At 36.5% G+C, this 27,497-nt stretch overlaps 1 protein-coding gene across 2 annotated transcripts; it reads right to left on the minus strand.

Moving 5' to 3' along the window:
• Positions 1-4,397: 4,397 nt before the first annotated feature.
• On the minus strand, positions 4,398-26,442 carry LOC134814088 (phospholipid-transporting ATPase ABCA3-like). 2 transcript variants are annotated; one of them, XM_063822107.1, is made up of 30 exons: positions 26,317-26,442; positions 25,911-26,061; positions 25,129-25,317; positions 24,431-24,550; positions 23,100-23,176; positions 22,808-22,900; positions 22,526-22,609; positions 22,162-22,270; positions 21,851-21,927; positions 21,559-21,646; positions 20,606-21,266; positions 20,289-20,451; positions 20,058-20,128; positions 18,658-19,820; positions 18,185-18,333; positions 17,889-17,968; positions 17,540-17,697; positions 17,183-17,360; positions 16,837-16,981; positions 16,632-16,719; positions 16,411-16,516; positions 16,123-16,266; positions 9,634-9,772; positions 8,679-8,765; positions 8,080-8,169; positions 7,191-7,270; positions 6,518-6,652; positions 6,210-6,323; positions 5,596-5,683; positions 4,398-5,474 (listed from the first exon to the last, which is right to left on the minus strand). In XM_063822107.1, the coding sequence occupies exons 1-30, from the start codon at positions 26,438-26,440 to the stop codon at positions 5,137-5,139; spliced, it is 5,289 nt and encodes a 1,762-aa protein (XP_063678177.1). In that variant the 5' UTR covers positions 26,441-26,442; the 3' UTR covers positions 4,398-5,136. The 2 variants fall into 2 exon arrangements, with proteins under 2 accessions (XP_063678177.1, XP_063678178.1); XM_063822108.1 differs by having other exon boundaries at positions 5,043-5,478; positions 5,600-5,683.
• Positions 26,443-27,497: the final 1,055 nt, after the last annotated feature.

Raw genomic sequence — 27,497 nt, forward strand, 5'->3', positions numbered from 1 at the left:
CTCAGATTATGGGGTTCCAAGGGGGTGGTGATCATCATATTTTACCTGAAGTCTCATATGTGCTAGAGAAGACTTTTGAAGCAGTGGATGGAGGGCTGTAACTTTATTGGCGGTTGCTACCATAATTTCGTTATAAAAATCACAATTTGGTTTTAGAAATCAGATTTCAGGGTGGACCGTGATTCTCACTTTTCTTGCCCATGAAGTGAGTAAACTGTGCCACTATTTCATGCAGGTCCACGGTGGATTGATTCCTGGAACAGTTGAAGATGCAAAGCCAAGACGTTCCCCAATACCAAGCGGTGGGCAGGAAATTAAGCTCCGGCTGACCTTCAGAGCAATAGCCCCATTAGCGGACAAAATGAAAGTCTTGTTAAGACAACAATACAACTTCGAATTTGACGGTCAGCAGCAGGGGGATATCAATAATGATAATGGAGGGGACATTAGCGATAATGAGAATGAGAATACGCTTTAATGAAGATTTGACTTATTATTGCTATAGATTTATTTTCCTTTAAATACTAGACGTGTCTTTTTTTCTATTTCTGAGTAATATCAGTAAATGTAAATTGAAATAACTTCTTTAACAAGTAACAAAAACAGAAATTTCGGTTGAAAATTTGTTGACCTCTGAAAAAAAACTTGAAAGGTCGGCCACCGGTAAATACATGACCGGGATAATTTGGCGGGTTTTGGGAAATTCCGTCATATTTTTCCCGGTTATTAATTTTCCCAGTCATAAATTAACCCGCTATAATATTCCCGAGTAAGGTAGTTTAAAGCGGCTTACAGAGGGGGTCTGGCTTACGTAATCTGTGAACGTAAGCCTTATTTGGAATAAAACTGCTCACCAAGGTTAACAGTAACGTTAGCATTGACAGGCGGTAACTCTGGATTATTGTTCCCATCAACAGTAACAAACTGTACTGATTTAATGTCACCAGAACCTGCAAGTAACGTGCTTACAGTTTAACGCTCCTGGTTCTTTTGAAAATGTCACTTAATTTAGTCGATTAGTCGAATAAATAAACAAGTGTGTGATGTAATAGGACCGACTGGGTGACTCTTGTAGTCCGAATCGAAAATGAGGTGTTTCGGACAATATAGTTGTAGTCGTATCTTAACAATATAGTTGTAGTCGTATCTTAACAATATAGTTGTAGTCGTATCTTAATAATATAGTTGTAGTCGTATCTTAACAATATAGTTGTAGTCGTATCTTAACAATATAGTTGTAGTCGTATCTTTATAAATCATTAGCCGGATATTTTCTATCGAAACCTGTAAATCAAAAAGGCTATAGATAGCATTAGCTATAGTTATACTTAAATACGGACTATGTTATGTGTTAGTCATTTTTATAATTATTATTTATTTTCCATTTATCAGCATTACTAATTATTATAATAATTATTAATTACTACCTTCCTGAACGTGTTTAATAACAACCAGAACGGGAGGAGGAGCCTTAGTTCTCTCATAATACCGGTAACTAACCAACATCTTTGGGGATTGATTACAATCAGGGAAACAATATGAACAAACTATGAAACTATGTAAGTGTGTGCCAAGGTTTAAAATGATTGATGTCTCGGGACAAATTGAGAGTCTCCACTCAGTTTTTCAAACAAATAGTTGTCAACGTTTCGGCCCACGTCTTTTCCCCAAAACATCAATCATATGATCGACCCACTCGCAAAAGAGCGAAAACAGATTATTATAAAGTTTAAAATTATGATAGCAATACTCTGTGATACTAACACCTCCAATGTAATGTGTGATACTAACACCTGCAAAAATGTGTGATGCTATAACACCGTACCAATTATGTACTACATATTTTCCAAGTATGAATGACAACCAAGACCGGATTGCGGCACATGATCTTAATGGGAATAAAGAAATAAAGCATAAAGCATAGCTGATAAGCATAGATAAATTCTCAATTGATTGGTTTTTATCAATGAATGATTGATGGAATTAGTGTTTTTATTCACCATTCGGCATTCACTATTATCAATTATGTATCGTTTGTGAATGATATAATACAAATATAGGCTATCAGTATCCGATGCAGTTTGATGAACAACTATATGATAGATTTTGATCGATGGATCTGTTCTTTTTCTTACCAGAGGTTGCGGGTGAGATCTTGTCCATAAATTTTAGTAGTTTAAAACATAATGTCCTTAAACAAATTTGTGTCGAAAACAAAATCAGCGGATAAATTTAGTGCTGCAGTATTTTGAGTGGCTTCATGTAAAGCCAGTATGATCTCAAGTCTGCTCATGTAATTGATTTCTATGACATGTGTTTTCCAACGACGAACGTCTTTTTCCTTGACCAAGCCGTCAATAACTGCATTAGTGAACATTACCAATGGCAATATTTTTCGTCGATCTATATTACACGGAAGAGTAACTTAATTGAAATTACTTAGCCGTTTTGGTTAAACTAAACCCTCGCAGATAATCATAATGGAATATTTCAATAACACCACCTTGCAGGGTTAAAGCAAGATACGTGCTCAGCGTTTATGTGTAATTCAAATTTATTGTTAGGGATTTATCCATGAGAGATAATTATTGATAATTTAATCACTAAACATGACATAACTGTCAGTCAAGCATTCAGTTACAATAGATCTGAATATATAACTGGTAATGAAATCCTTTCAGACACGCATCAGTGATTAAAAAATCAGCTTCCAGTATTAACTTATCAAAGCCAACAATCACAGTCATATGTCAAAACATTAACAAGTATGACAATAAAAATTAATAATTGATGACACGCTATTGAATTTGAAAAACAAAAATGAGTTTTACAGCTGTACGGTTTTAATGGTAAACAGACAAAATGTACATATATCTATATATGTCCGGGAAAATTCCATTATGCTTCATTTTAAAGCATTACAATTGCAGTACGTGCACGATTTTAATTACTATTAGTCTGGTAGCTGGACGGTAAATCCTATTGTATTTGTAACTATCCAACTATGTAATGAAGGGAATTAGTTCAACAATCAACTACGTCATATATAAATATTCACTACTCCAAAACAATTAGAGTTAGACTACTCGTTTTCATTACTGAGAATATCAAAAATATTCATGAAATATAACAATACAAAACTTAATTAGATAAATTCTGATGATGAAAAGTTTAACTGTATAAGCATGAAAGAGAGACCGAATTTTCATGGAAATTAATTTCACCTGATTATAAATACTCAAGTAATTACAGCGTATGTAACTAACTAAAACAGTAAACACGACATTGTCAAGCTTTAACGACGCGTCTTATTTTCTAATTCTAAATTTTCCGGGAATTAACGGAAAATACAACGTATAAAAGGTTCACGAAGAATCCGTTTTTGGCAGTTAATAAATAGAATACATGGTTGCGTTTATCAAGTTTTGTCAAGGACCACAATACGACCGACTGACTGGAGCTACGTCGGGAACAACAATTCATTTGCATTTCCAGTTTGATTATCAACTAAAATATTATTTTTAGCATCACTACGTTTCAATACATATCCTGAATTCATAAAAAATTCTTAGTGAAGTAAAAACAAAGGTTGTAAAATTTGGGAAGAATATCTGTATAATTCATTAAATTCTTAATGGAATAAAAATTCGTAAAACACGTAAAATACCGTGTTAATTGGTTTACCGCGGACGTGTGCAGTGCTTTCTAATGTAATTTTTTGAAGAAATGGTGCATTTGCATTAAAAACAATGGATGAATACCATACCTATTAATAAGTTACTTCCCCAAGTGTTGACGAGTAGCTATATCTATAGATGGGAAATGATACAGAACAAATTATTGACTGAGTAGATTATGCGACCTATAGTAAAGTAATTCGTCAGTGAACGATCCGTACACAGTAATTACCTAATCCTTTATCTTTTCTTTTATGCTTTTAAGGTAAGGCCACGGTCCTTTCAATTTCGGGACAAAATTTACGACGACATGACACGGCGGTTGTAGACGCAGAGTCGTAGACCCCACGAAGAATGAAGACGATATATGTCCAAAAAGTTTGAAAAGTTCTGATGTACGTTAAAAATTATGTCCGTTCACGCAATGTCCGGTAAATGTCCGGTCAAATAACGTCGGATGAGATACTTCTTTCTTGCTGCATTCTTTACCACTACTAACTGCTTATATCCATTTGTAGCTGAGTTATTTTTAAAGGATTGACTAATCATCTACAATAATCAGTTCTTTATTCTTGCTATTGATTATATAGCTTAATTATTGCTTAATCATATAGCTTCAAATATCATATACCTTCGTAAAGTCGACAAACTAAGCTTAAGATAAAATAATATGTATTTCAAAAATTCAATTAAAAATAAAACAGAGCAAACATCCGAATATAAATATTTGATGATTAACGAAATCACCACGAATCTAAAATTAAAATTAATGAAATTTACACTCTACAGATGATATTAACGATATATTTAGTTTGTCTAAAATATATTGATTCATTCACATATTACGCAAACTATGTATATTCGCGTTCGTCAATTTTAGAACCCCCTAGCTTAATTGAGCCATTTTACATATAAACATAGTGTTGAAATTACACCAGCACATTTCTAAACCAACTAGGACTGGTTCAGGTTATTATGTAACATGTGAACGATCCCTATTAAATACAAATTCAAACAGATAAATCGAAAGCAGTACATATTTACATTTGACAACCATGTCTGCCCACAAATAAAATTCATGCAACATCCAAAAATTCCAGATCTGCAATGATCCAAATTAAAATTGCACTGCATTATCATGTATTAAATTAATGTATTTATAAGGTGTTCTGAAACGAATAACTTCTACCATTCTTTGTTCCGGTGTATTAGGACACCTTAATCAAATCATCGCATAATAACAAAATATTAACAAATTATCAATCCAATCAAAAATATATAAAATCAGCTTGATAATAAGAAATATAGTTGATTCAATGACATAAAGCTACCACAAAAAAGCATACGCTATAAATCTCGATAACTTCCGAGCCTGCAGATTCTTTTCTAATTGACCAGGATTACCAAGTAACTAAGTCACCAGTTTATTAGGTTACTAAGTTACCATGTTACCCGATCACTATACTACCACTTCGACAATCTCGAGATCTTCCGAAGCTGCAGATTGGTTCGAATAAACTACAGTCGGTGTCCTTCCATTCCTTCCATTTGTCCTCTTAAAAGTAAAACCCTCCTTAAAACTCCTTCTCACTAATCCATGAACCCTCCTCACAAACGTCTCTAAATTAGATTTATTATCCTTGTGCTTAGTCTGAGTTATTATGTCCAGCTGAGTAAATGAGACCTGACACACAGAGTAGTGGTCTAGTTTCACGAGCTGTTTTATTAGTTCTACTGCTATGAACACGTCGGAGTAGGAGAAGGATTTGGAGGGTACGAGGTATTGGAGATGTCGTCCTACCTGCGGGGGAGAAGTTAAGATTATTTTTTGCACGAGAAAAAAGTTTTGGCATTTTTTTGGTATCTGGATTCGCGCATGGGTATACCATATCTCATCAGCTGTACAATGAAAGAGCACCAACCCCGTGAACGAATGTGACATCTTTCAGACGTTGTTCTATAGCTGCTTTCGTTAAGTCAACTTCCGTGGGATCTGGTGTGGACACCTGAAAGATAAATAAATTGTTTTTAATTCGATAAGGAATTATTTATGTGGATATTACGCTAAGTAATTAAACAGGAATTAAACATGAAATGACCAAGGAGAACACTAACGAACTCGTCTTGGTAATACAAAAATTCATAAAGACGATCAGAACTCAAAAATCGAGAGAATGCTATAAAAATAAAATCTTAAAATTTAACCGCGTTACAATTTCACGGGAAAAAAATCGAATATAATAATTTAAATCCGGGTAAAAAAGCCATGGAGATGAGTTAATGACGATGAGTAGGAGACGGGAGGTAGGTGATGACTAGGACTTCTTTTCAGGACAAGGAGACTTCTTTTCAGGAGGAAAAGTCTTCAACCGCTTATGAGTATTGCTGAAAGCACAGTGTAAGGCCTACACGGACCGCCTCTAACTAGCCAATCCCTGTTTACATGCCGTGTAGCAGGGGACTAGAAAGAGCTAAACTAGTAAGCGGGGCATGTTATGTCCGTTAGAAATACAGCTTATTAACAAAAGTTACCTGTAAACAGAATCCGGAACCAAATTTGTCTTTGACTTGGTTACAAGAGCCGATCGCAACAGCATTTCCCTCGTTCAGTATCACTACTTTATCACAAACTGCCTCCACCTCTCCCTTAAATATGTCGCATTGAATTAAAATTAATTGAATAAATCATTTATAACTTACATTTATAAATACTTGGTGCTCATTCGGAATCATGAAATAAAATGAGAGGCTATTTTAAAAGTTATATATAGAGGTAGATAATAATTACGAAGAAAGAATTAAACTATCATTAATTGATTAACAACCACTATCAATCGAACCTTTATGTGAGTTGAGATAAGGATTGATTTGCCACTGTCAGCTAGCTGACGAAGTAGTTTCCACAGCATTCGCCGAGAAGTGGGGTCTACACTAGCACTTGGCTCATCCAGCAGTAATACAGGTGGGTCTCCAATCTGGGATTTAATAAACAAGATATTACAACCCATAGCTAATAATCTAATATTGCAACTGTAGCTAAATATGACCGTGACGGGGTATAATCTTCCAGTGTCTTGGGCGATTAACATTGTATACGGACAAAACTTACCAGTGATAATAAAACAAAACATACCAGTGATATAGCCAGGGAAAGCTTGCGGAGTGACTTACCAGTGATATAGCCAGGGAAAGCTTGTGGAGTGACTTACCAGTGATATAGCCAGGGAAAGCTTGCGGAGTGACTTACCAGTGATATAGCCAGGGAAAGCTTGCGGAGTGACTTACCAGTGATATAGCCAGGGAAAGCTTGCGGAGTGACTTACCAGTGATATAGCCAGGGAAAGCTTGCGGAGTGACTTACCAGTGATATAGCCAGGGAAAGCTTGCGGAGTGACTTACCAGTGATATAGCCAGGGAAAGCTTGCGGGGTGACTTACCAGTGATATAGCCAGGGAAAGCTTGCGGAGTGACTTACCAGTGATATAGCCAGGGAAAGCTTGCGGAGTGACTTACCAGTGATATAGCCAGGGAAAGCTTGCGGAGTGTACCCCCTGAGTATGTTCTTGTTATCCTGTCTCCGTATTGGGTTAGTCCTGAAATTACACTGGTTTAGTGTCTCAGTGTGCCGAGATTATCTGAATTGCAGATTCTGTCATGCAGCTTCCGCCTCCATAATACCGCTAGCTATACCATATACGCCTGACTCCTGACACTATAGATCAAATTACTTTTCACTTTTAATCAGTAAACAAAACCACGCTGAGACTTGTGACTTGTGATCGAAAAGTATGTTATGCAAAGACTATTAAAGTATTAACAATAGCCTTAACTTCGCATAATAAACCACATTATTCGCATAATTTACTGTTGAATCACTCGCGGAGCATTTCGTCCATAATTTTATTTATCTAATAAAATTATGTTGTGCGCTATTTTTCATCTCTATAGTCATAAAAATTAAAAAAGTCAACGCTGTTTTATTTTGAAATGTTTAATTGAACTGACATTTGGTCTTATATTATTACTTATTAAGTTATTATATTAAAATGGTTGGTAGCTCTTTAAGATAAAACGACAAAGCGTCTCACGATGTCATTCAGACACCTTCTTGTTGCCACTGATGGTAAAATGTGCCGGCCTGATTGACAATGGGTAAAATATTATAATGTGGAAACGGGACTGCTTCTTGACTGATTCTTACAACACACTATTAGTATTACAACAGAGGCTGGTGATTATTAAAACAGTATTGCGATATCACTGTAGTTTAATACTGTGTTATTATTAAAACATTGTAAATTCCCAATGTTTTAATTAATCAGCACCCATGGTATGTGTACAGAGGTGAATATATTATGTGAATATATGTGGATATATGTGAATTAGGGGTATATATCAGTACCTGTCCAGCCTAAGAGTCTAGTAACTATCTCTTCGCTTTTCTTCTTTTTCAGCCCTCTTAGTCCAGCAAATAGTGTCAACACTTCCCTTCCTGTAAATATAGGCAGTGGTGTGGTCTAATTTTAAATGGGATGTTAATATGGCATGTTGTTATGGCATCTTATTAGGGGTTGATAATATCAACATTGTTGTTTTGTTATTCGCTGTGGATATCTGCTTGAAGTTTTACAGATAGGCTGATAATTGTCCAATTAAAATAAGTGAATAAGGCGCATTATTCATGTGGTTATTCATTTTCTTTAGGGTTTCAACCCTTATGAATCTTAATTCCATGTTATTGGATTTTGGTAGAACTGTTACCAACAAACTGTTTGCACAGACTTCTTGTCTTGTTTAGTATTATGGAAATATTTTGGATAAGTGTTTGGTAACTTAGCTGATTGACTGATAATTGTTTTCAAGAATCCTTACAATTTAGCTTTTTACTCGATCAATGAGAAGCCCGTATTCATTTACATCCTGTTTAACACCCACCTTTTTTCAAAGTTTGCTTCAGGGTAAAGTTATTAGAACAGTATTTCCTTTTTCTTACTTTCTTACCTGTTAAGTTAGCGAAGGTGGCAGGTTCTTGAGGACAGTACCCAACTCGTTCCCTGTATCCCCTGATATCAGAGATCATACTTGTCCCTGTAATACAACTATATTAGTATATTTACCCAACTCGTTCCCTGTATCCCCTGATATCAGAGATCATACTTGTCCCTGTATACAACTATATTAGTATATTTACCCAACTCGTTCCCTGTATCCCCTGATATCAGAGATCATACTTGTCCCTGTAATACAACTATATTTACCCAACTCGTTCCCTGTATCCCCTGATATCAGAGATCATACTTGTCCCTGTATACAACTATATTAGTATATTTACCCAACTCGTTCCCTGTATCCCCTGATATCAGAGATCATACTTGTCCCTGTAATACAACTATATTTACCCAACTCGTTCCCTGTATCCCCTGATATCAGAGATCATACTTGTCCCTGCATACAACTATATTTACCCAACAGTAGTTCACTGATAAGCAGCGGTAAAATTATACAGAACAGAAGTGGCGCGGATACCCACGCCACTCATTCGAATTTTGTTCACAAACTGTACCTGCTTTTATGAAAGAGTTTTGCTCTGATGACATCAGCTTTATTTACAGACTACAGTTATTAAACATCTACCACTGTACTGTTATAGTACCTGGACACTGTCCACTGTACGCTACCAGGTACAGGGGCAGACAGCTGCATTTTAACAAGAGCAATATAGTTTTAACAATAAACATACCGAATATAATTTAACAATTTACATACCGAATAGTTTTGTTATTGTTAAAAAATAGTTGTTTTTATGAGATCTTCCTTTATTTCAGGATTCCCGACTCCAATCAAGACATTAAACATCTACATTATACAATTTTCCGTGTCCACATGAATAGGCAGACAGCTACAAGAGTTAAACAACATAAAATTCAACATAATAACATTTTAACAATCAACATACCGAACAAGTTGACGCTCCCAAAGGTAGGAATAACTTCCCCACTAAGGATTGAGAAGAGGGTTGTTTTACCAGCCCCGTTGTGTCCTAACAGGGCTACACACTGCTTTCTTTGGATTCCAAATGAAACGTTATTTAGGACCTGAAGGGGAGGAGGTAAGTTACCACAAATAGGATTTTCTGATTATCGCTTATAATCGCTATAATTGAGCGGTTATAAGACTCTTTTCTTGAAATGCACCGTTTATTAAACGCTTACAATCCGCTTTGAGGAATCCTTTGTAGTTATGATATTTGAGATAGACCTTTTGAAGTTTAAACCGTTTTTTGCTGGTCATAATCTTCACAATTTCATTATTTTCTGGCTCTAGTCTGATCAGAAAATGTCAGAAATCTGAATTATTCAACGAGGCCTAACAACTGTTAACATTGCTACTGTTTTCAATCAACCAATTCGTATAATAGGGTAGCAAATGGCAATGTTTTAAGACCTGAGGAAGCCAGGGTGGAATCCTTAGTAGTTATAATCTTTGTTTAAGATTTTTAGAAGTCTCTAATTGTTTTGTTGCTAATCACGAGCTTCATAATTTTGGTATATGAGTATGACGTTTTACATTGGAACGTTTATACTTCCATCATCCAGTAAATCTGAGATTCGTTTATTGACACTAACACTAAGCGAGGGTTGACATAAGCTCTGGAAGAACCTCAAAATCTTGGCTACAAGATTCTTATATTATCCTAGCTGTTCTTAGACTTATCCTAGCTGTTGAGAAGATTTTAGTAAATATTTTGTTTCTAATCACGGGGACACGAGGTTCAAGGTTTACGTTTTAAAGTTACATTTGTTCTTGTCTGAGTCTGATTAAAAACGTCAGAAATTTGATCGTTTAACGAGACCCAACAATAATTCATGTCTGAATTAGATCTAGCTCTATTTGTTTTCAATTATCCAATTCCCACAACAAGAAGTCCTGATTCAGTGTGGTCAGGGTTGGTGATATTATCACGTTTATTACACATGGCAGTCGGTCATTAGTTACCGTTTTTACTTGACAATTTGTTTAGCTGCTCTGTTGTCGATCTACAGTGCTGATTATTTCCAACTAACAAGGCAGACTCGTAGTTCTATTCGTACAAGCCTTTGTAAGTCTGATCTTGTTGTGATCTGTTATTGAATTTCATTGAAACACAAGCTCTGTAAGCATAATTATTTCATTTTCATTCAGTTGTTGTTTATTTTCAATTAACAGACTAATTGCTGTATTCAGCATTACTCAGGCATCAGCGTGCGTTCTGATAATTGAATTAAGTGTACACTGTACCTCTCACCCTCTGGTAATAGCTTAATGAGTTAATGATCGGTCTACTGCAGCTGTATTGTGTATTGTCCTTTTCACGGCCCGTTCGTTTCTTTCTTTCTTTGTTTTTTGTTTTATTACACCGTTCGTACCACACTGGAACATTATTTATCAGATTTGCTATTTTACTATGATTATTTAACTGGCTGCTACATTATCATAGTTTACTCCAGTCTTATAATATCTGAATCCACCCACGTTGTATCATACGAGGCAGGTGCATTGAGGCTACTGAAATATTCATACTCTAAATGAACAGATTCTAAATGCATCATGGTGGATTATTCCTGATGAGTAGCATGATTAGTAGCCATGACTGTACAGTGTACACTGGTCCTCTGTTTTTATTTTCTCTTTTTTCTCTGATTAACTCTTTCTCCGGGACCTTGGGGCTTCATTAGGATTATAACAATATTTTGACAGAACTTGTTGTCAGCTAGACAGTCAATGATAGGAGCAGAAGGATAGACAAAATTTGTAAAACATGGCGTTTTTTACGAAGTTTTTATATAATAAAATAATATGTACTGCATATACAAAATTAAGTGGAAATTTCATTTGTCAAAAAAATGAGAGCCATTTACTTTCTACACACTATTTTCAACTCACCCTGTAATTGCTTAATTAGTAAATTAGAGGACGTCCTATTAGGAGCCTCTCTCAATATAATTACTATGTTAAAAACATGTGCATTTCTAAATCAGTTAATGTGTTCGAGAGACGAGAGGACAGTGTTCGTCCCTTGTGTAACGGCCAGCACTAAAATAGGGGCAATTTTAGCACTATAACAGCAATTATAGCACCAAGTTTAGTGACAGCTGCTGTTCACCACTTATACCCTTTTAAGCATGCAGATAGCGTCTACCGTGTCCAGTGTCTGTCAGTCACCACCTGAACCACCAGAACCACATTTAAAGCTTTAACTTTTACAGTACGAGTAAATATAAATGCGTCTAGAGAGTCTACACTTTAAGTACGATATGTATTATGTACGGTGTCTGTCTGATGTTGTAGTTTTAAAGGGTTATTTCCATGATTACATGGCAATTTACGTTTGCTACTTTAATTGGTCTATTGATGCTTTTTTAATATTTATTTTTATGATCTTTCATGATACCAATATACCAATATGATACAATGATAAGAACTTATGTAGGAATCGAATGATCTATAATCTTGATTATACCATAATCATAAAACAGTTGCTATAATTTTCATGGGAGTTTCATTTGTTATATAACCTGTTAAAGTTTAATATGTGCATAATATAACATATCATAACACTATGCCACTTTAATACGACTCCTATGTCATTGTCATTGATCAGCCGTCGTTTCGAGCGATCATTTGTTGCTCTTTATTAATTCTTTACTTCATTACGGCTTGTATTGCAGGTTGTAACAATTCGTACGGCTAATTGCAGCTGTTATAATTACGAATTTAACTGCAAATATTTCAGTTTTTTCTTGTTTTTGTTTTTTTTGGGAGCAAACTCGCCAGATAGGTCCAGAATCGAAATCAAAATATACAGGTCGAATTCTTTGTTAACCAAAAACTTGATATGTGGCATGCAAACAGATAATAAGATTCAGAAACTAAACAGCAATGATCGAAGAAGCCATTTCAAGGCTTATTCACATACCAAATTAAAAGGAACTGATCACCACCTGGCCTATTTGTAAGTTTGTAGTTAGGTTTCTACAATGATATCTGTTACAAGACTGCTAATAATGTCACGTACAAAATTGACTAACCAAATATGTTTGCTTTTTAGCTTTAAATTTAATTTGACAAAAGAGTAGTGCAGTGGCAGAATTAACGTTTGAACGTTTTGGATGGAACTGTCATTTTTGATTTAGTACTATTGACAATTATTGTGCTACATATGCCAACCATCAAGGGCTTTAGTAACTAATTTTTTAGATATTATTCATTGATAATGATATCCAATATGTCTGTCTCAACAATAGGATAATTTTCATTTTGACACCTTTCATTTCAGCAGATATATTGTATACCATATATTCTATTATTCTGTATCAAGATGTTGTGTTCCCAATTTATTAGTGTTCCCAATTTATTAACCTATCTTCCTGTGTTCTAGGGACTCGTAATGACTTCTATAAAATTCCTGAATGAGACCCTCCACCCAGCTCCCATCACCACCCCAGAAATAATCCTCCTCTCAATCTGGAAGATAATATCCCTCATCCTCTGTTTAACCGGCAACACATTCGTCCTCTTTTCCTCCCTCAAATACAACGCAGTACGTCTAGACAAGATGTCAGTACACATAGTTCGGTGTCTGTGTGTAGTTGATTTGTGTCAGGGTGTGTTCCAGTGCCTCCCCAAACTTGTGTCCGTGTTAGCAGGTCAGTTAAATTTCAGTCAAATAAAGTTTCAAACTTCTTCCTTTTTTTAACTACCTTCTTTACAATTAAAATGAATTTCTTCTATGATTTGATGTATTGTGCATAGGAATTATTTAAATAAAAATGAGGGTAAACAAATTCAATTCGATGCTTGAAAGCCTTATGCGTACTAGTTGTCACTCTTTAAATAATTGCAGGTAACGCGTGGGTGCTGGGGGAGTTGGTGGGTGTGGTGGTGTTCACCACTAAAGGAACCTTCATAGAGTGCAACTTACTGCTAGTGTGTCTACTAGCTGTTAACAAGATAACAAGATGTCTCAACCCTCTAGGTACCCTTCACGTTCCAGCCCTGTACCGGAGACTGGTGTCAGTGGGAGTACTGTTAGTGTTCCTAGTGAACTGGGGCTGGTACTTTATACTCACTATAACGGGGTACTTTGTAGTCTTCTACTCGGAGTTACTGTGTGATTTGTACGCTACCACCAGTGATAATAACAAGTATTCTAACGTGGAGCTGGGGCTAGTGGGGGTGTTCTTGCTGCTCCCAACTATTGTGCTATGTGTGGCGAGTGGCATGTTGGTTTATGTTGCTGTTTCCTTGGCACATTCCGCTGTTAAGAAGAAGAATATTGCTGTTACTATTCTTGTTTGTGTGTTTTTCCTTCTCTATGTTCTGCCCTTTGTGGTTTGGTTTGCGATATATGAGAGTCAAACAGGGATGGATGGCATGCTGAAAACATCATTTTCTATTTACTCAAGCAGGATTATTTTCCAGCTGGAAACTATTAGTATTTTTGTGAACCCTGCAGTGTATTTCATCACTATGAAGCGTTTCAGAGGTTTCTGTAAGCGATACTTTGTGCAATCAGGACCTGTGAGTAGATTAGCTGACTCGCAGATCCAGAGTGTGGAACCTCAGTCTCGCGAACCCTCCAAGACTCTACCCATAATGAGACCGGCTTATAAAATGAGCGAATGATAAAATATCTGCTGGATTATCTTTCAACTTTTGATTTTAATAAAGAAGTTGATAAATCGCAGGATTTGTGAGCTAGAAAAGACTACTTACTTGGGGTTACTTGGGGTTGCTTCATAGATCCTCTATCGGGTCATCAAAACGGCTGACCACCCGTGCAGCGAAGTTGCTGTCTTTTCTGCGCTCCAGTTCAATAACGAATTCCCGTTCTGGCAACAATATCCAGTAACAGGAGGTTCGTCCGGAATAGATGTAACAAACTCCGTCAACAATGACTTGAAGCGTAGGGGGTCCTCGATAAGGTGCAGGTTTGCGGGAATGATGTTCCACAATCGAGGCCCCATCACTACAAATGAGCTGTCAAAGATCGATTGATTCCTTTGGCTACTGGACGTTGACAAGCTAGGGACTACTGCTTTCTGGCCATAACGGAGTGTATCTGTAAACTGAACGTTGACATCATTAGGACACTTCTTGTGTAGGATCTTCCACATATGAATGATAGTGTAACGTTCTCTCCTCCGTTGAAGTTACATCAATTTTAAGGCCTTCAGTCTCTGCCAATAGTTCAGATGTTGCACACCATGTATTTTGGACGTAAATGTACGTTGTACTCCCTCTAGCTCAGCGATATCAGCTTGCTTAGTTGAATTCCAGAGGGGACAACAGTACTCGAGATGGCTTCTGACTAATGACTTGTAGAGGGTCAGCATAGTGATCTTGTTTCTCGATCTAAAAGCGCTCAGAACCCAAGAGGCAACTTTACGGGCACGATCTGCTATCATAGTAACATGGGAGCTCCAAGACAAGTCCGCCGAGATCAAAACCCCCAGGTCTTTGACTGCATCCGTAGGGTACATTATGTTACCATGCGAAACTTGATAAGTTTGCGTCAGGATGGCAAACGGGAGGTCTTGCAAGCTGTTTCGGGGACAGTGTTTGTGCACGAGTATCTCAAATTTATCCTCATGCAATGACATGTTATTGCAACTTGCCCAGTCGATGACAGAGTTGAGATCATTTTGCAGTATACTTGCATCTTCAAGTGTATAGATGTGCCTCAAAATCCGTGTATCGTCAGCAAAGAATCTAATGACACATCCTGTGATGCACAGCTTCATGTCATTAATGAACAAAATGAAAAGCAGCGGGCCCAAAACTGTACCCTGTGGCACTCCGCTTATGATTGCTGCAGCAAGTGATGACATCCCGTCCAACACAACACACTGTGTGCGGTCACTTAAGAAGGATTCGATCCACGACACCACCTTTTCGTGAATTCCCATTCTTCTAAGCTTCTTAATAAGCAGTCGGTGATCCACTTTATCACTAATCGTGAATCATTTTCACCAAATTTACATTATGACTTTTTTCTTTCTAAATGACCAATTCTCTTGATATGATTACATTGACGGACTCAAGAACCTCTTGTATCCATTGCATCAACATTTGATTTCTTATCGTATGTAATTATGATATGACATTTTATTTGTCTTCGTGCCAATAATACTGTATTTTAAAATCATGAATCAATTTATTTGAAAAAAAAAACACATTGAGCAGAATTATTTTAAGGAAGTTGTTTAGGATGTAAACTATAGAGTTAAAGGGAACTGATTTAACCTTGCACCACTTATCACTGCACAACTGATATTATTAGTCCATGTCCAATATCAAAATGATTTCATAAAGTTTCTTTAAATTATTTTGTATTCTTATTGTATTGCTGTGTAAATCTAATTATAATTCTAATAATAACTTAAGAAATACAAATTATTCTTACCAATTTATTGGACAGAACTTTAGAAATGGAGTCCACTACAACAGGGAAACTATCAGCAGCTTGATCTCTTATAGTCCTCCGTTCCTTAGCAACGTCACTATCTTCGTGTTCAAAACTCCTCACATCTTCTCGGTGGTAATACAGCTGTTGAAAATATGGTTATATATGGTAAAATATGGCAAAATATGGCAATATATGGTAAAAATTGAGGAAGTAAATCCTGACAATTCAAAAAATCTTATTGAGGAGAACGTGTGATCAAGAATATCTACCCTTAGTGTTTTAAACCTGTACGAATACGGAGAGTTCCTCTATGCAGACTAAAAGTACTGTCAGGATGGACCCCTCTATAGTTAGACACAGCAGCTGCATTCCAACTCCTGGTTGCTCTGTACTGTAAAATTCAGGATATTTAGAGGCTAAATAAAAAATACAACAATTTTCTAATCTAAGTAAAACGGTGCAGAAACTTCGAACCAGTTTGTTTATACTGAAAACGTATAGCTAACCTGAAGGGGCTGTCGACAAACCCAGTAGCACAATCACATAAATCATTGAAGCTCTTTAGGTTCTGGTTCTTGTACAAATCAATGATTCCTGAAGGTGTTTACTACAGTTACTGCTTTAAAACATTTCTATCAAATATTTTATTTGGATATATTTATCAGATATAAAGGGAACACGCGCTGTAATAAAGGAAAACAGTGCTCTTACCTTTTCCTAGTGCTGAGTAAGGTATAAGAGCTAAAACAGAGTGGACGTGAGCATTTTCAATGTAGACTGAGAGCATGATCCCACACATCCCAAATGAGAACCCTGCTGTGCAAATAACAGCAAAACACAACACCGCCGAGTCTATCTGAAATTATCAATTATCTCAGTTCAGACTGATTTTTATTTTACATTTTAACAGTATGCTGTTGAATAAATTAACTTGAATAAAGCCTGTTGTAGAGGACTCATAACCATGGTTAGCAGATATCTGACAGGATAGGTAACATATTCATATCTTATTGTTGTCATATAATATCTAATATTCCAAGAGAGAGAGATGACTCACCACCATGGTAAGCAAATAAGTGATAGGAAGAGAAGCGAAAGAGAACACCGCTAACAACAAGAACAGCGCTACCCCGTTCCAACCACTGAACTCAGCTATAGAGAACATGGCTAGTAGTACTAGTGTTGTCATGGCGAAGGTAAGGAACACACAGTGATCCCACAGTAGATTAGCGTACCTGACATGGTGGATGGTTCAGAGGTTGAAAATAACAACCTCCAGCAGTTAGTCATTGTCACTATAAGAATACGTGCTGGAGGTTATTTGAATTTAAGCTTCACTGTTTTTAATAAAACCTCTGTTTAAAAGATAGTATTAGTAAAGTTGCAATTAACAATAGTTAATTAGCTATCTTACCAGTAAATTCTACCACTTATCCCAGCCATCAACTGGAGATGTTTCATCTTCGTTACCCTTTCTTTAACAAGGAACAGTGAGATTGAGGCTGTGACGAAGGTGCCAGCGAAGGTGGTGAACATAGCCATTATCATCAGTGGAAGGGACACTTCTGATGCCTGCCGTGCAAATAATAGTGGTTAACATGTTGTTTTTATTATTCGGAAGCTTGGAGAAACATAAAAGAGGTATAAGAAAAGTATTGTCTGTTAAATATACATTTATATTTATTTATTTTATGTTTATGTATTTATTCGCATGTAATAAGTTAACTGATCAAAAAAAGTAATAGTTTGTATATTAAGATTACCTGTGTTAAACTGTCCTCCAGTGTTTCGTAAGGCCAGAAGGAGGTGGTAATTGTGCCAGCTGTGTTATTAGAATAATACCCTGAAGGAACTTTTTTTGATAAGAGCCAAAAAACGAGGTCTTAGAATTTAGATTATTTTGTTTATGGTCACTGAATAGATTGGTAAATATTCGGTTTCGAAGTTCGGACATTTGCTGATCGGATAACGAATCCTCCCAAATATCCTCCCTCCAATCTGGATTTTACATTCGATAATTCAGTATAATGTCTCATTCAAAATAAAATATTTCCCTCACCGACGAGCATGTTGTTCATAACGTTGACAGATTGTGCAATAGAATGTCTCCTCATAGCGGAGAACCAAGCAGTCAAGCTTACCTCCCCTGATTCTGCACTGCTGGTTAACACGTGGTGGTGGTATTTCTTGAACAGGTAGTCCACTGACCTGCAGAACAGAGAGTTAGGAGGATCAGGAGAAATAAGGAGGAGGAGAAATAAGGAGGAGGAGAAATAAGGAGGAGGAGAAATAAGGAGGAGGAGAAATAAGGAGGAGGAGAAATAAGGAGATAGTTCAATTAAGTTGATCCCAAATTCAAACAAAAAGCAGGTTGATCAAGTTTATGTCTCCATAGTTTATCCCAAAATGTAGATCCTCGTATTAGAAGATTGATGAGATCGAAATATCAGAATTAAACGGAATAGGTTTACTACTTGACTAATTGGTTATATACTACTATTACTAGTATTACTTTACTATTTTACTATTTACCGGTTTAAGAATTTATTCTGAAAATAGTCAATCTGAGTCTGAGAGTTCTCCCCGGGTCTCTGACCCGCAGAGCAACCTTGATAATCCATCAACACGTCTCTCTGGAAGCAAGCATCAAAACAACTACTGTACCCAAACGAGGGATTACTCATACAGTTCTGCCATACTGATGAGTTGTACTGAAGATTGGCACAAGTGTCTTGAAGCTGAAGAAAGCTGTAAGAACAACAATCTATATTCTTATAATCCTTGCTTATACTCTCTTTGATTTCTTTAGTCCAATCAACCAATATAAAGTTCTGAACCTCTGAAAGGAGCTTATTATCTGATCTGAATATACCCGTCTGAGCCAGATCAACTGTTAACAAATAATCGGGTTGCTTTGCTAATCCATCGATATCGAGAGTGTACTTAAATTGTTCTGCCTTCTGATTTATCTTCAAGAATGTTATCCCGAATAATATCAACAAAAAGGGTATGACTAATTTCATAACGATCCCTAATTTGTTTCTTCTGTCGTCTAAGATTCTCTTCTTAATAAGAGTAACGAGTCTGGCGATACTTAACATAAATCCCGAGTATTTCTCTGGAGAATTCCTTTCGTCTTCCAACGGTACAGCTGCATACTGATTCTGATCAGCGTAAGAAACTGATTGTTTATTGTTCAACGTAGTGAAAGTTTCAACATCATCATCCACACCAAACATCCAATACGTCAACCTGGTAAAACACCCCATTTTACGTTCCCCCTCCAGAGCCCTATCAGGCTCACGGGTCTGAGTTTTAATAACATTAGCAAGGGCTTCCTCTAGATCACTCTGCAGTAAACCATACCCAGTGATCCCAAGATTACCACCCTCCACCTCTAAATGTTTCAACAGTTTAATCAAACTAACTTTATCTGCATCTGATATAGCGAAGACCTGTTCCTTATAACTTTTCCTTATCAACCTGGCATCAGGTGCAAATTGTTGTAGGACCGGAAGTAACTGTTTATCATGTGAGATAACGGACACGCTGAGTTGATACCCCACCCCGTTTAGGGACTTGATATTGGTAGAGGAGCCGCTGGAGATGATGCGACCTTCTGAGAGGACGAAACACCGGTCACTGAGTAGGTCTGCTTCTTCCATGTCGTGGGTACTGACTATGATTGTCCTTCCCTGACAAGTTGAATTCTTGGTTATCAGTAATTTCAAATGGTATTAAAAAGGAGTATTCAAGACGAAACTATTAATTTGAACTGCATCTGGAATGAACTGTTTCCAGCCAACAGAGAAATTGGACCGTACACAGGTTTTATAGCTAGACTAAATGTATAGCTAGACTTAATTAAAGAATTGGATTTGAACGATTGCACCTCAAATTTGATTGCTTCCATAAGTTTAATTTTAAATAACCTGACGATGATTTAGGAGTAGTTCCCAAGTAACTCTACGCGCGTCAGTGTCCATTCCACACGTGGGTTCATCTGAAAACAAGGCGTTAAAACACTAAACAACTATTTCTCAAAATGTGCTAACTAAAATTCAATCAAGAACATATATAAAGTATCATTTTTTATCATAAAGCAGATGTAATTAATTATGTGAAGATCTTTAAACAAGAACAGTACAGCTTGGCAAACTCACCAAGGATAACCACGTTAGGGTGACCACACAACGCTAAACCCAAACTCAGCTTCCTTTTCATACCCCCGCTAAGATGCTGCACTTTATCATCACGGTGCTCCTCAAACCTCAACTTCTTTATTGACATCTCTATCTCTACGTCTCTGTGTTTACCGTGGAGACCCTGATTAATATAATATTGCATAATATAGATTTTTGATTCATCTACATGTAGATTAATTTTATGTTTACGATCAATCATGATATTTATTGATATTGTTGAATATGTGACTATCATAATATAAATTTATGTAATATCCTAAAAGCAACCCCACTACCTTCAGACTGGTGAAGAGCTGGAGGTGTTCGATAACTGAGAGATCCTCTATCAAAATGTTATGTTGAGGACAGTAACCCAGGGTTTTCCTTATGGTTGAGGCGTTGTTTGAGAGATCAAGGCCGTTGATTGTTATTTTGCCACTAGTAGGGCTGTGCATGGCAGCTAGCATTTTTAGAGTCGTGGTCTTCCCTGACCCGTTATACCCTAGAAGGGTCGATATCTCGTTTTCTCTGAATTTAGTACTGATACCGTTGACTGCCCTTGTTATTCTTCCTCTGGAGAAGTAGTGTTTCTCAACCCCTTCTAACTCTACCCCTCTCTCATCATCCTCTTTTACCTTTCCATCATTAGGCAGACGTGATGTCCAATACTTCTTTTCAAATATATAAGTCCAATGTAGTCCAATCCCGTGCTTTCCCGGGAATATCTCATCCAAATAAACAAAGAAAACACCATATATAACACTGTCAACCACCATCATCATGATTGCAGTAAGAGCTGTAAAATCACTGGGTCCAGTGCACTGATTGAGGGTGTCCCAGGTGAGACCAATACCCTCAGCCTCCCAGGTGCCCACGTTAGCCAGGGCTAGGCACACTGCAGCGGGGGAGAGGAGAGCGCAGAAGTATTTGGTGGTGTCTGAGTGCTGGTCAGTGTTTCTGAGGGAGTTGTAGATTTAAGATGTTACATTTTTGATGGTTTATGCGGTGATAGTTGTAGGATTTTCGATTGCTGAGGAATCGTAGTTTATATTTCGGAAATATTTGAAAAGACAATTTAAAATGTTATATCAGGAAAAGAAACTAATTGTTCTCCTAGGTATTACAAGCAGCATTGTGAGGAGAACTTTAAGGAGAACTTTAAAGAGAACTTTAAGGAGAACTTTAAGGAGAACTTTAAGAACTTAAGGGAGAAATTTAAGGAGAACTTTAGGGAGAACTTTCCACTTACTGCGCCAGGACAAGGAAGGGAGTGAAGGAAACGAGGTAACTGATCAGGATAGTGAACATACCCAGAGTTGAGGAGCTTATAAACGTACCTGAATCATCTGGTATCTAAATCTATTCAGAAAATAATCAGAAGTTTTCTTGAAAATGTGATCAAATGAAACTTATTAAATGCTATGACATTTGTATCTGAACCCCAAAATAAAAATGAACGATATCATTATAACCATGATCTAAATAAATTCCGAACATGAATTAATTACTTAAGCTAATAGACTAATTTAGCGAAAGCTTACCCATTAAAAAGCACATGTTTACCGTGGACACAGCAAAGAGAACCATTATGATCCACACTAAAAACATGTTGGAAAATCTGAAAACCATTGATTAAATTAATCAAAATAGTTAAAAGTGTGTAAGCGTCATTTATATAAGTTAAGTATAAGTTAAGTTAGGTAACGTTTTTCTATATCGATATGAACCGTCAATAAATATTGATGGGGGAAATTTGTATTATTGCTTTAAATGCTTCCTTATTCAAATAAAAATGCAAGTTTTATTATTTTACAACTTAAGCGAATTAATATTACAATGACACTATAAATACCTGGTAATCTGTAAGGCCCACAAAAAGAAGGTGACCACAGTTACAACTGTTACAGCAACAAGAAGCCTCAAACAATGCCAGGATCCCAAGATACTCGAGTTACTCACTCCTGAATTTTAATACAAACTTTGCTAAAAATTACAATTTACAAGTTTTTGATTCATTCAACAAATTTATTCTATTCGCGCTTTTATTCTTTATTTTTACTTACAGTCAATATATTGAAAACAATTTTTAAACCCAGGCTTATTCTTGTATGCCTACCCGTTGAAGGTTTTATAAATTTAAATTATTTGGTTTCTTGAATTAATAAAATTGAATCAATCAATCCCATAAATAACAGCTGAATATTCAAATTACTGACCTATTGACTTGAATATCTCACGTACTCCAGTGTCCCTATCTTTGGCGATATCTTTGGTTGTGATGAACACATTCCAGAAGAAGCCTGAGATATTTACCTATATTTTCCCCGTGAAAAGGGATCAAACTGTATCTCGACATACACCGTATCTCGACACGTACGTTATATCGTCATGTGATCCATAAAATAATACACTGTATCTAATTTGGCAAATCATTCGGTACTCATGTTGGTGGGATACTACTATTACATACCTACTATTACATACCTACTATTACATACCTATTATTATCATGATAGGAAGACCTTCTGATAACCCAACAAGGAACCAGTTTTCTATCCACTGAGGAAAAGGCAGCTGCCTCGCTTTAACCTCTAAAATTGTTTAAATCTTTACATCTTGGATTCTTGATTCTCAAATCTACAATTGATCAAGATTCTTGATCAATTGTACATTTTGAAATCTTTTGTAGCTTTCAAAATAATGTTTAAACAGTAAACACGTACTGATGGATTCAAGAATTTTATGTTCAACTTAAGTATTGATTGGTAACCTTAAATAAAGATAACTTACCAGTTATATCAGAGAGTGGGGTGTTAGTTTTTAAGTGTATAATGGCTCTGTCAATTGCTTGTTGTAATTGAAACTGCCTAATAAGGAATTATTATCATGTTTAATAATATATAAGGAATGTTACCTGAAAAAATCGTAAAAAAACGAGGTCCAAGATTTTAAAAATTAAATACAAAATTTTTAAAGGCCCATCTCAAAATTTTGGCTTGAACGATCTCTTTTAAATAGTCCCTAGAACATATCCTGAAAGTTTTAGGGTGATTGCTCAAAAAATGTAGGAGAAGATAGATTTTTAGACTCGATTTTCAGAATTTTCGATTGAAAATCGCTCGCGCAATACAATTACACATAAGCGCTGACCTTAGACCGGCGATAATTTCGGCTAGGAACAATATTTTTTCATGGGACCAAAAGCAGCTGGTAGATATCACTCCCTTCTACCAGAAACAATTATAAAGTCAATTTTGAGAGAATTTTGATGAAGACCCCCCTGGCCCCCTTAATCAGTCGTTTTTAAAACTAAAAGAGTAAAAGTTATAGCATCATCCTTTAACCATGACTACAAATGCGATCATAGCATTTGTAATCCTTTTGGTAGGTATTATAAACAGAATCAGCATACAAGTGCAGAATAAGCATTATAAATGTTATATTTTTCATTAAGACTGTTTACTGTTATAATAATTGTAATCAGCAACAGCTTAAAGAGTAAGATACATAAGAGACTGAGCAATAATGTCAAACGTTTGCACACTGACTTATGGCTCAGCCTGTAAATAATTAAGGTGCAATTCTAAAGCTATAGGCTAGGGGACTTGACATTTGAACTCAATCATAAGATCACACTCCGAGAAGTAACGGTTTTAACAGTTTTAGCATTTAAAACGCCCAGTACCATGCATGCAAAGTTACTCGCACCCTGGTCAGCAAAAAAGATTCCGGATGAAATTTGAATGATTTTGCAACATTCGTTTATTTGTTACATCAATTCGATGCTAATCTACTGTCGGAAAAGTATCCCTAGAGTACTGGAACGTGTTAAAATTAATTTACCCTCCAAATCTCTATTTTACATTCCATGCACGAGTACAGCTTACAAGTTTAACTAGCCATGTTGTACTAATAATACTGTATTAGAAACAACCATGTCTCGAAGTATTCAAATGATTCTTCCGAACTCTCTAATTGGTGACCAAGGTCCTTCACAATCAGCACACGTTAAACAAGATACATCTTGATAGACAGATCACAGAGCCCGTGATAAAGTACAAGTAAGTAGGTTAGAGCACCTACGTCCTACATGCTAAATCTCCCATTTCACTTGATCTTACCATTCCTTCAAGAACTTTCTCTCAGTCGGAACTTTCTTGCCCACACAAAGACCTACATCTCCAGTCGCACATTCCCAGTCATCGGGTCCTGGACTCTTGCCAACCCAGTCTAGCTTACCTCTAAATTAGTTACATTTAATATATAAAGTTGTAACTAAAAGTATCAGGGTGGTTCATGATCAGGTTACAACGGAACTCTCTGAACTGAGGAGCTGTGGTATTCCACCATTAAATGTTTTAGTACATGTCACAGAGGGTTTAGATAATTCTGTGAGCTGGACTATAAGAAAGCTGGGTCGGTATAACCCAACCATAAACCACCCTGGAGATAAACAATATCTGAATTACCATTTCTGTAAATGAGTCCTCGGTCTAGGAACCTTGTGAGTAAGGCAGAACCCCACCCCCGCATCGCATGCCCACCCATTGGGTCCCGGACTTTTACCATTCCAATCATTATCGCCTCTGCAATTGAATCGATACAACTGATAAATGAATATAAGTACCATTCAGTCATACATGCAGAGTGTGCATGTATGAATGAATGGTACTTATAATCATTTATCAGTTGTATCGATTCAATTCGTAGCAATGAATAATATGTTAGATTTGAAAGTGAAAGATGCCACCGACTGTTGTGAATAAATAGTGTGTCTGGACTCTGGAAGATTCTGATGCTGAATCAAAACCATACTCACATGGAAGTCTTTATAGGGTATCTGATAGTATAGCTGATATTATCTGGCAAATGGTCGTCCCCGATGTGGAAATCATCAAAAATAACTGCTCCAATATAAGTGCTGGGGCTAGTTTTAAGTATTGTGTTCACTCTCTCTTCGCTCTCTAAAAAGTCCAGTACTAATGGTTGGATATCCACTTGATCCTGTCTGAAAAACTGTGTCGTAACGGCAACAGAGAAAGTAAAGTTATATCTAGTATTATAGTGCACTCTTCAATTACGATATGTTCATTAACGAGTGGGAGCTGACCCCAATTGCGATTTCCAAAACTGATTACTGTAACATTTTCATGGGGATACGAAGATATTACTGCCCTATGGTTAACCCAATTTTTCATTCAGCAACTCAAAAATATATAATTCTATCTGCCCAAATGATTGGACATTTATATTTGATCCTGTCTGAAAACGTTCTTGTAACGATAACATAGAAAGTTAGGTCTAGTAGTTGTGAATGACGTTTGGGATAAATTTGATGCCTGACCCTGGTGAGTGGTGAACCAAAGTCAAAACTGAACTAATAACAGCTGCACCACCCTTATCAAGTATCAACCAAGAAAATGATACTGTGGTTAATTGCATTAATTATCGTTAACTGGACTAAACAATAAACATGGTCAAATCATCATTCGCCTTGGACAAGGCGAATTATAGATTTAAAACAAGAATTGAATACAGATCGTAAAAAAATACAAAACAAATACTAATCTAAAAGGTCTTTTAGCATCTGAACTGACTTACTTCATAACAGCGTCTATGATATCCCTGACTCGCTGGGTGGACGGAGCGATGGCTATCATGACATCTAGGTAAGGAGGGATCCGAAGGTCGTTACTTTTGGGGGAATATGTGGAAAAGCAATGGTTCAATGTTGGGAAGGATGTTGAGATACCTGAGTGAGGGTTATTTAAAATCGGTTTTCGTCACAATGAAAATATGAACCATTCGCGAATATAATACATTTGCAATGTTTATGAAATTTGTATGGCTATAATTTATACGCATAAAGCTTTTTATATTCGTGGTTCACTTTAACTGGAAACATCATTTGCTCGACAGAATAAATAATTTGTTTAGAACTAAAACCTAAATCGTATATTAAAAGTGATACTATTTAACAATTTATCATTATAATTGTCTAACTAACCGTAAAACATGATGACGATAATAATAGGGATGAAGATCTCACAGACTAGAGTCACGGGAGCCCTAACAAGGAGTTTGAGGTTCTTGAGGAAGAGCAGCAGGAAGTGTGATCTCGCCCCCCTCATCCTATTGGTAGAGTTCTTAAACACAAGGAAACATTTTTTAGCAAAGAATATCAATGAGGTTTTAAATAAAATATGGAACTCTGTTCATTAGAATCACGATATGATTATTTTGATGAATGTATCGACTAGACCCCCACTTCCCACTTTCAATAGCAAATAAAACGATATTCATCTTCAAATCACATGACTTCGTGCCGCCACCGTTTTGGAAAAAATCAGCTGCAACACTGCCAAGTGCCACATGATGAATAGTACTAAACGTGATGTATATACGAGAGGGAGGCACAAGAGGAGGAGGCCACAAGATGAATGTCCCAGAAGAACTAATTAAGTAATTACCAGAAAAAATAGAAATGTTAAATGTTACTGTGCAGGGACCGTGCAGGGAGTGTGCATAGACCGTGCAGGGAGTGTGCATAGACCGTGCAGGGAGTGTGCATAGACCGTGCAGGGAGTGTGCAGGGACTGACCGTGTAGGGACCGTGCATCAACTTCAAGTGTTCATTGTGCAGGGACCGTGCATGGAGTGTTCTTTTGTTGTTGCATGGACCGTGCAGGGACCGTGCATAGACTGTCCGGAGCTAAACGACCAACTTGCCTAGAGAAACGACGGACCCTAATTATTGAAACTATTGATCGAGCATATATATTTGCATATTTGCAACTTGGAGTAGGTATAGGAGAGAATTAGACAAGACCCACAAGAATGTGTGGACGAATAATGTTGAAGTTTGCAAATTATATAATTGTGTTACATTTAAAAATTTGAGTTCCTAGAACAAGTGAGTAAGCTCTACACGTTTTTATTGTTTTTAAAATCAGGACATTATTCATGAAACACCCTGTACAGTGTAGGTGAATGAATCTATGCGAATATAATATCCTGGAGGGGGATAATGTATAAGTGTTAGCACATTAGTCATTACACATAAACTATGTAAATATAATATATATTTAGGCAGGGTTACACTAGTGTCTTACATAATAATTTATAATATTAATATACCTATTTATAGGAAGTGAAGATTAAAGCTCCGAAGTAAGCAGTTATACAGTA

This window comes from Bolinopsis microptera, chromosome 4 (genome assembly GCF_026151205.1).
Source record: "Bolinopsis microptera isolate Bmic1 chromosome 4, MBARI_Bmic_1.0, whole genome shotgun sequence".
Taxonomy (NCBI): domain Eukaryota; kingdom Metazoa; phylum Ctenophora; class Tentaculata; order Lobata; family Bolinopsidae; genus Bolinopsis; species Bolinopsis microptera.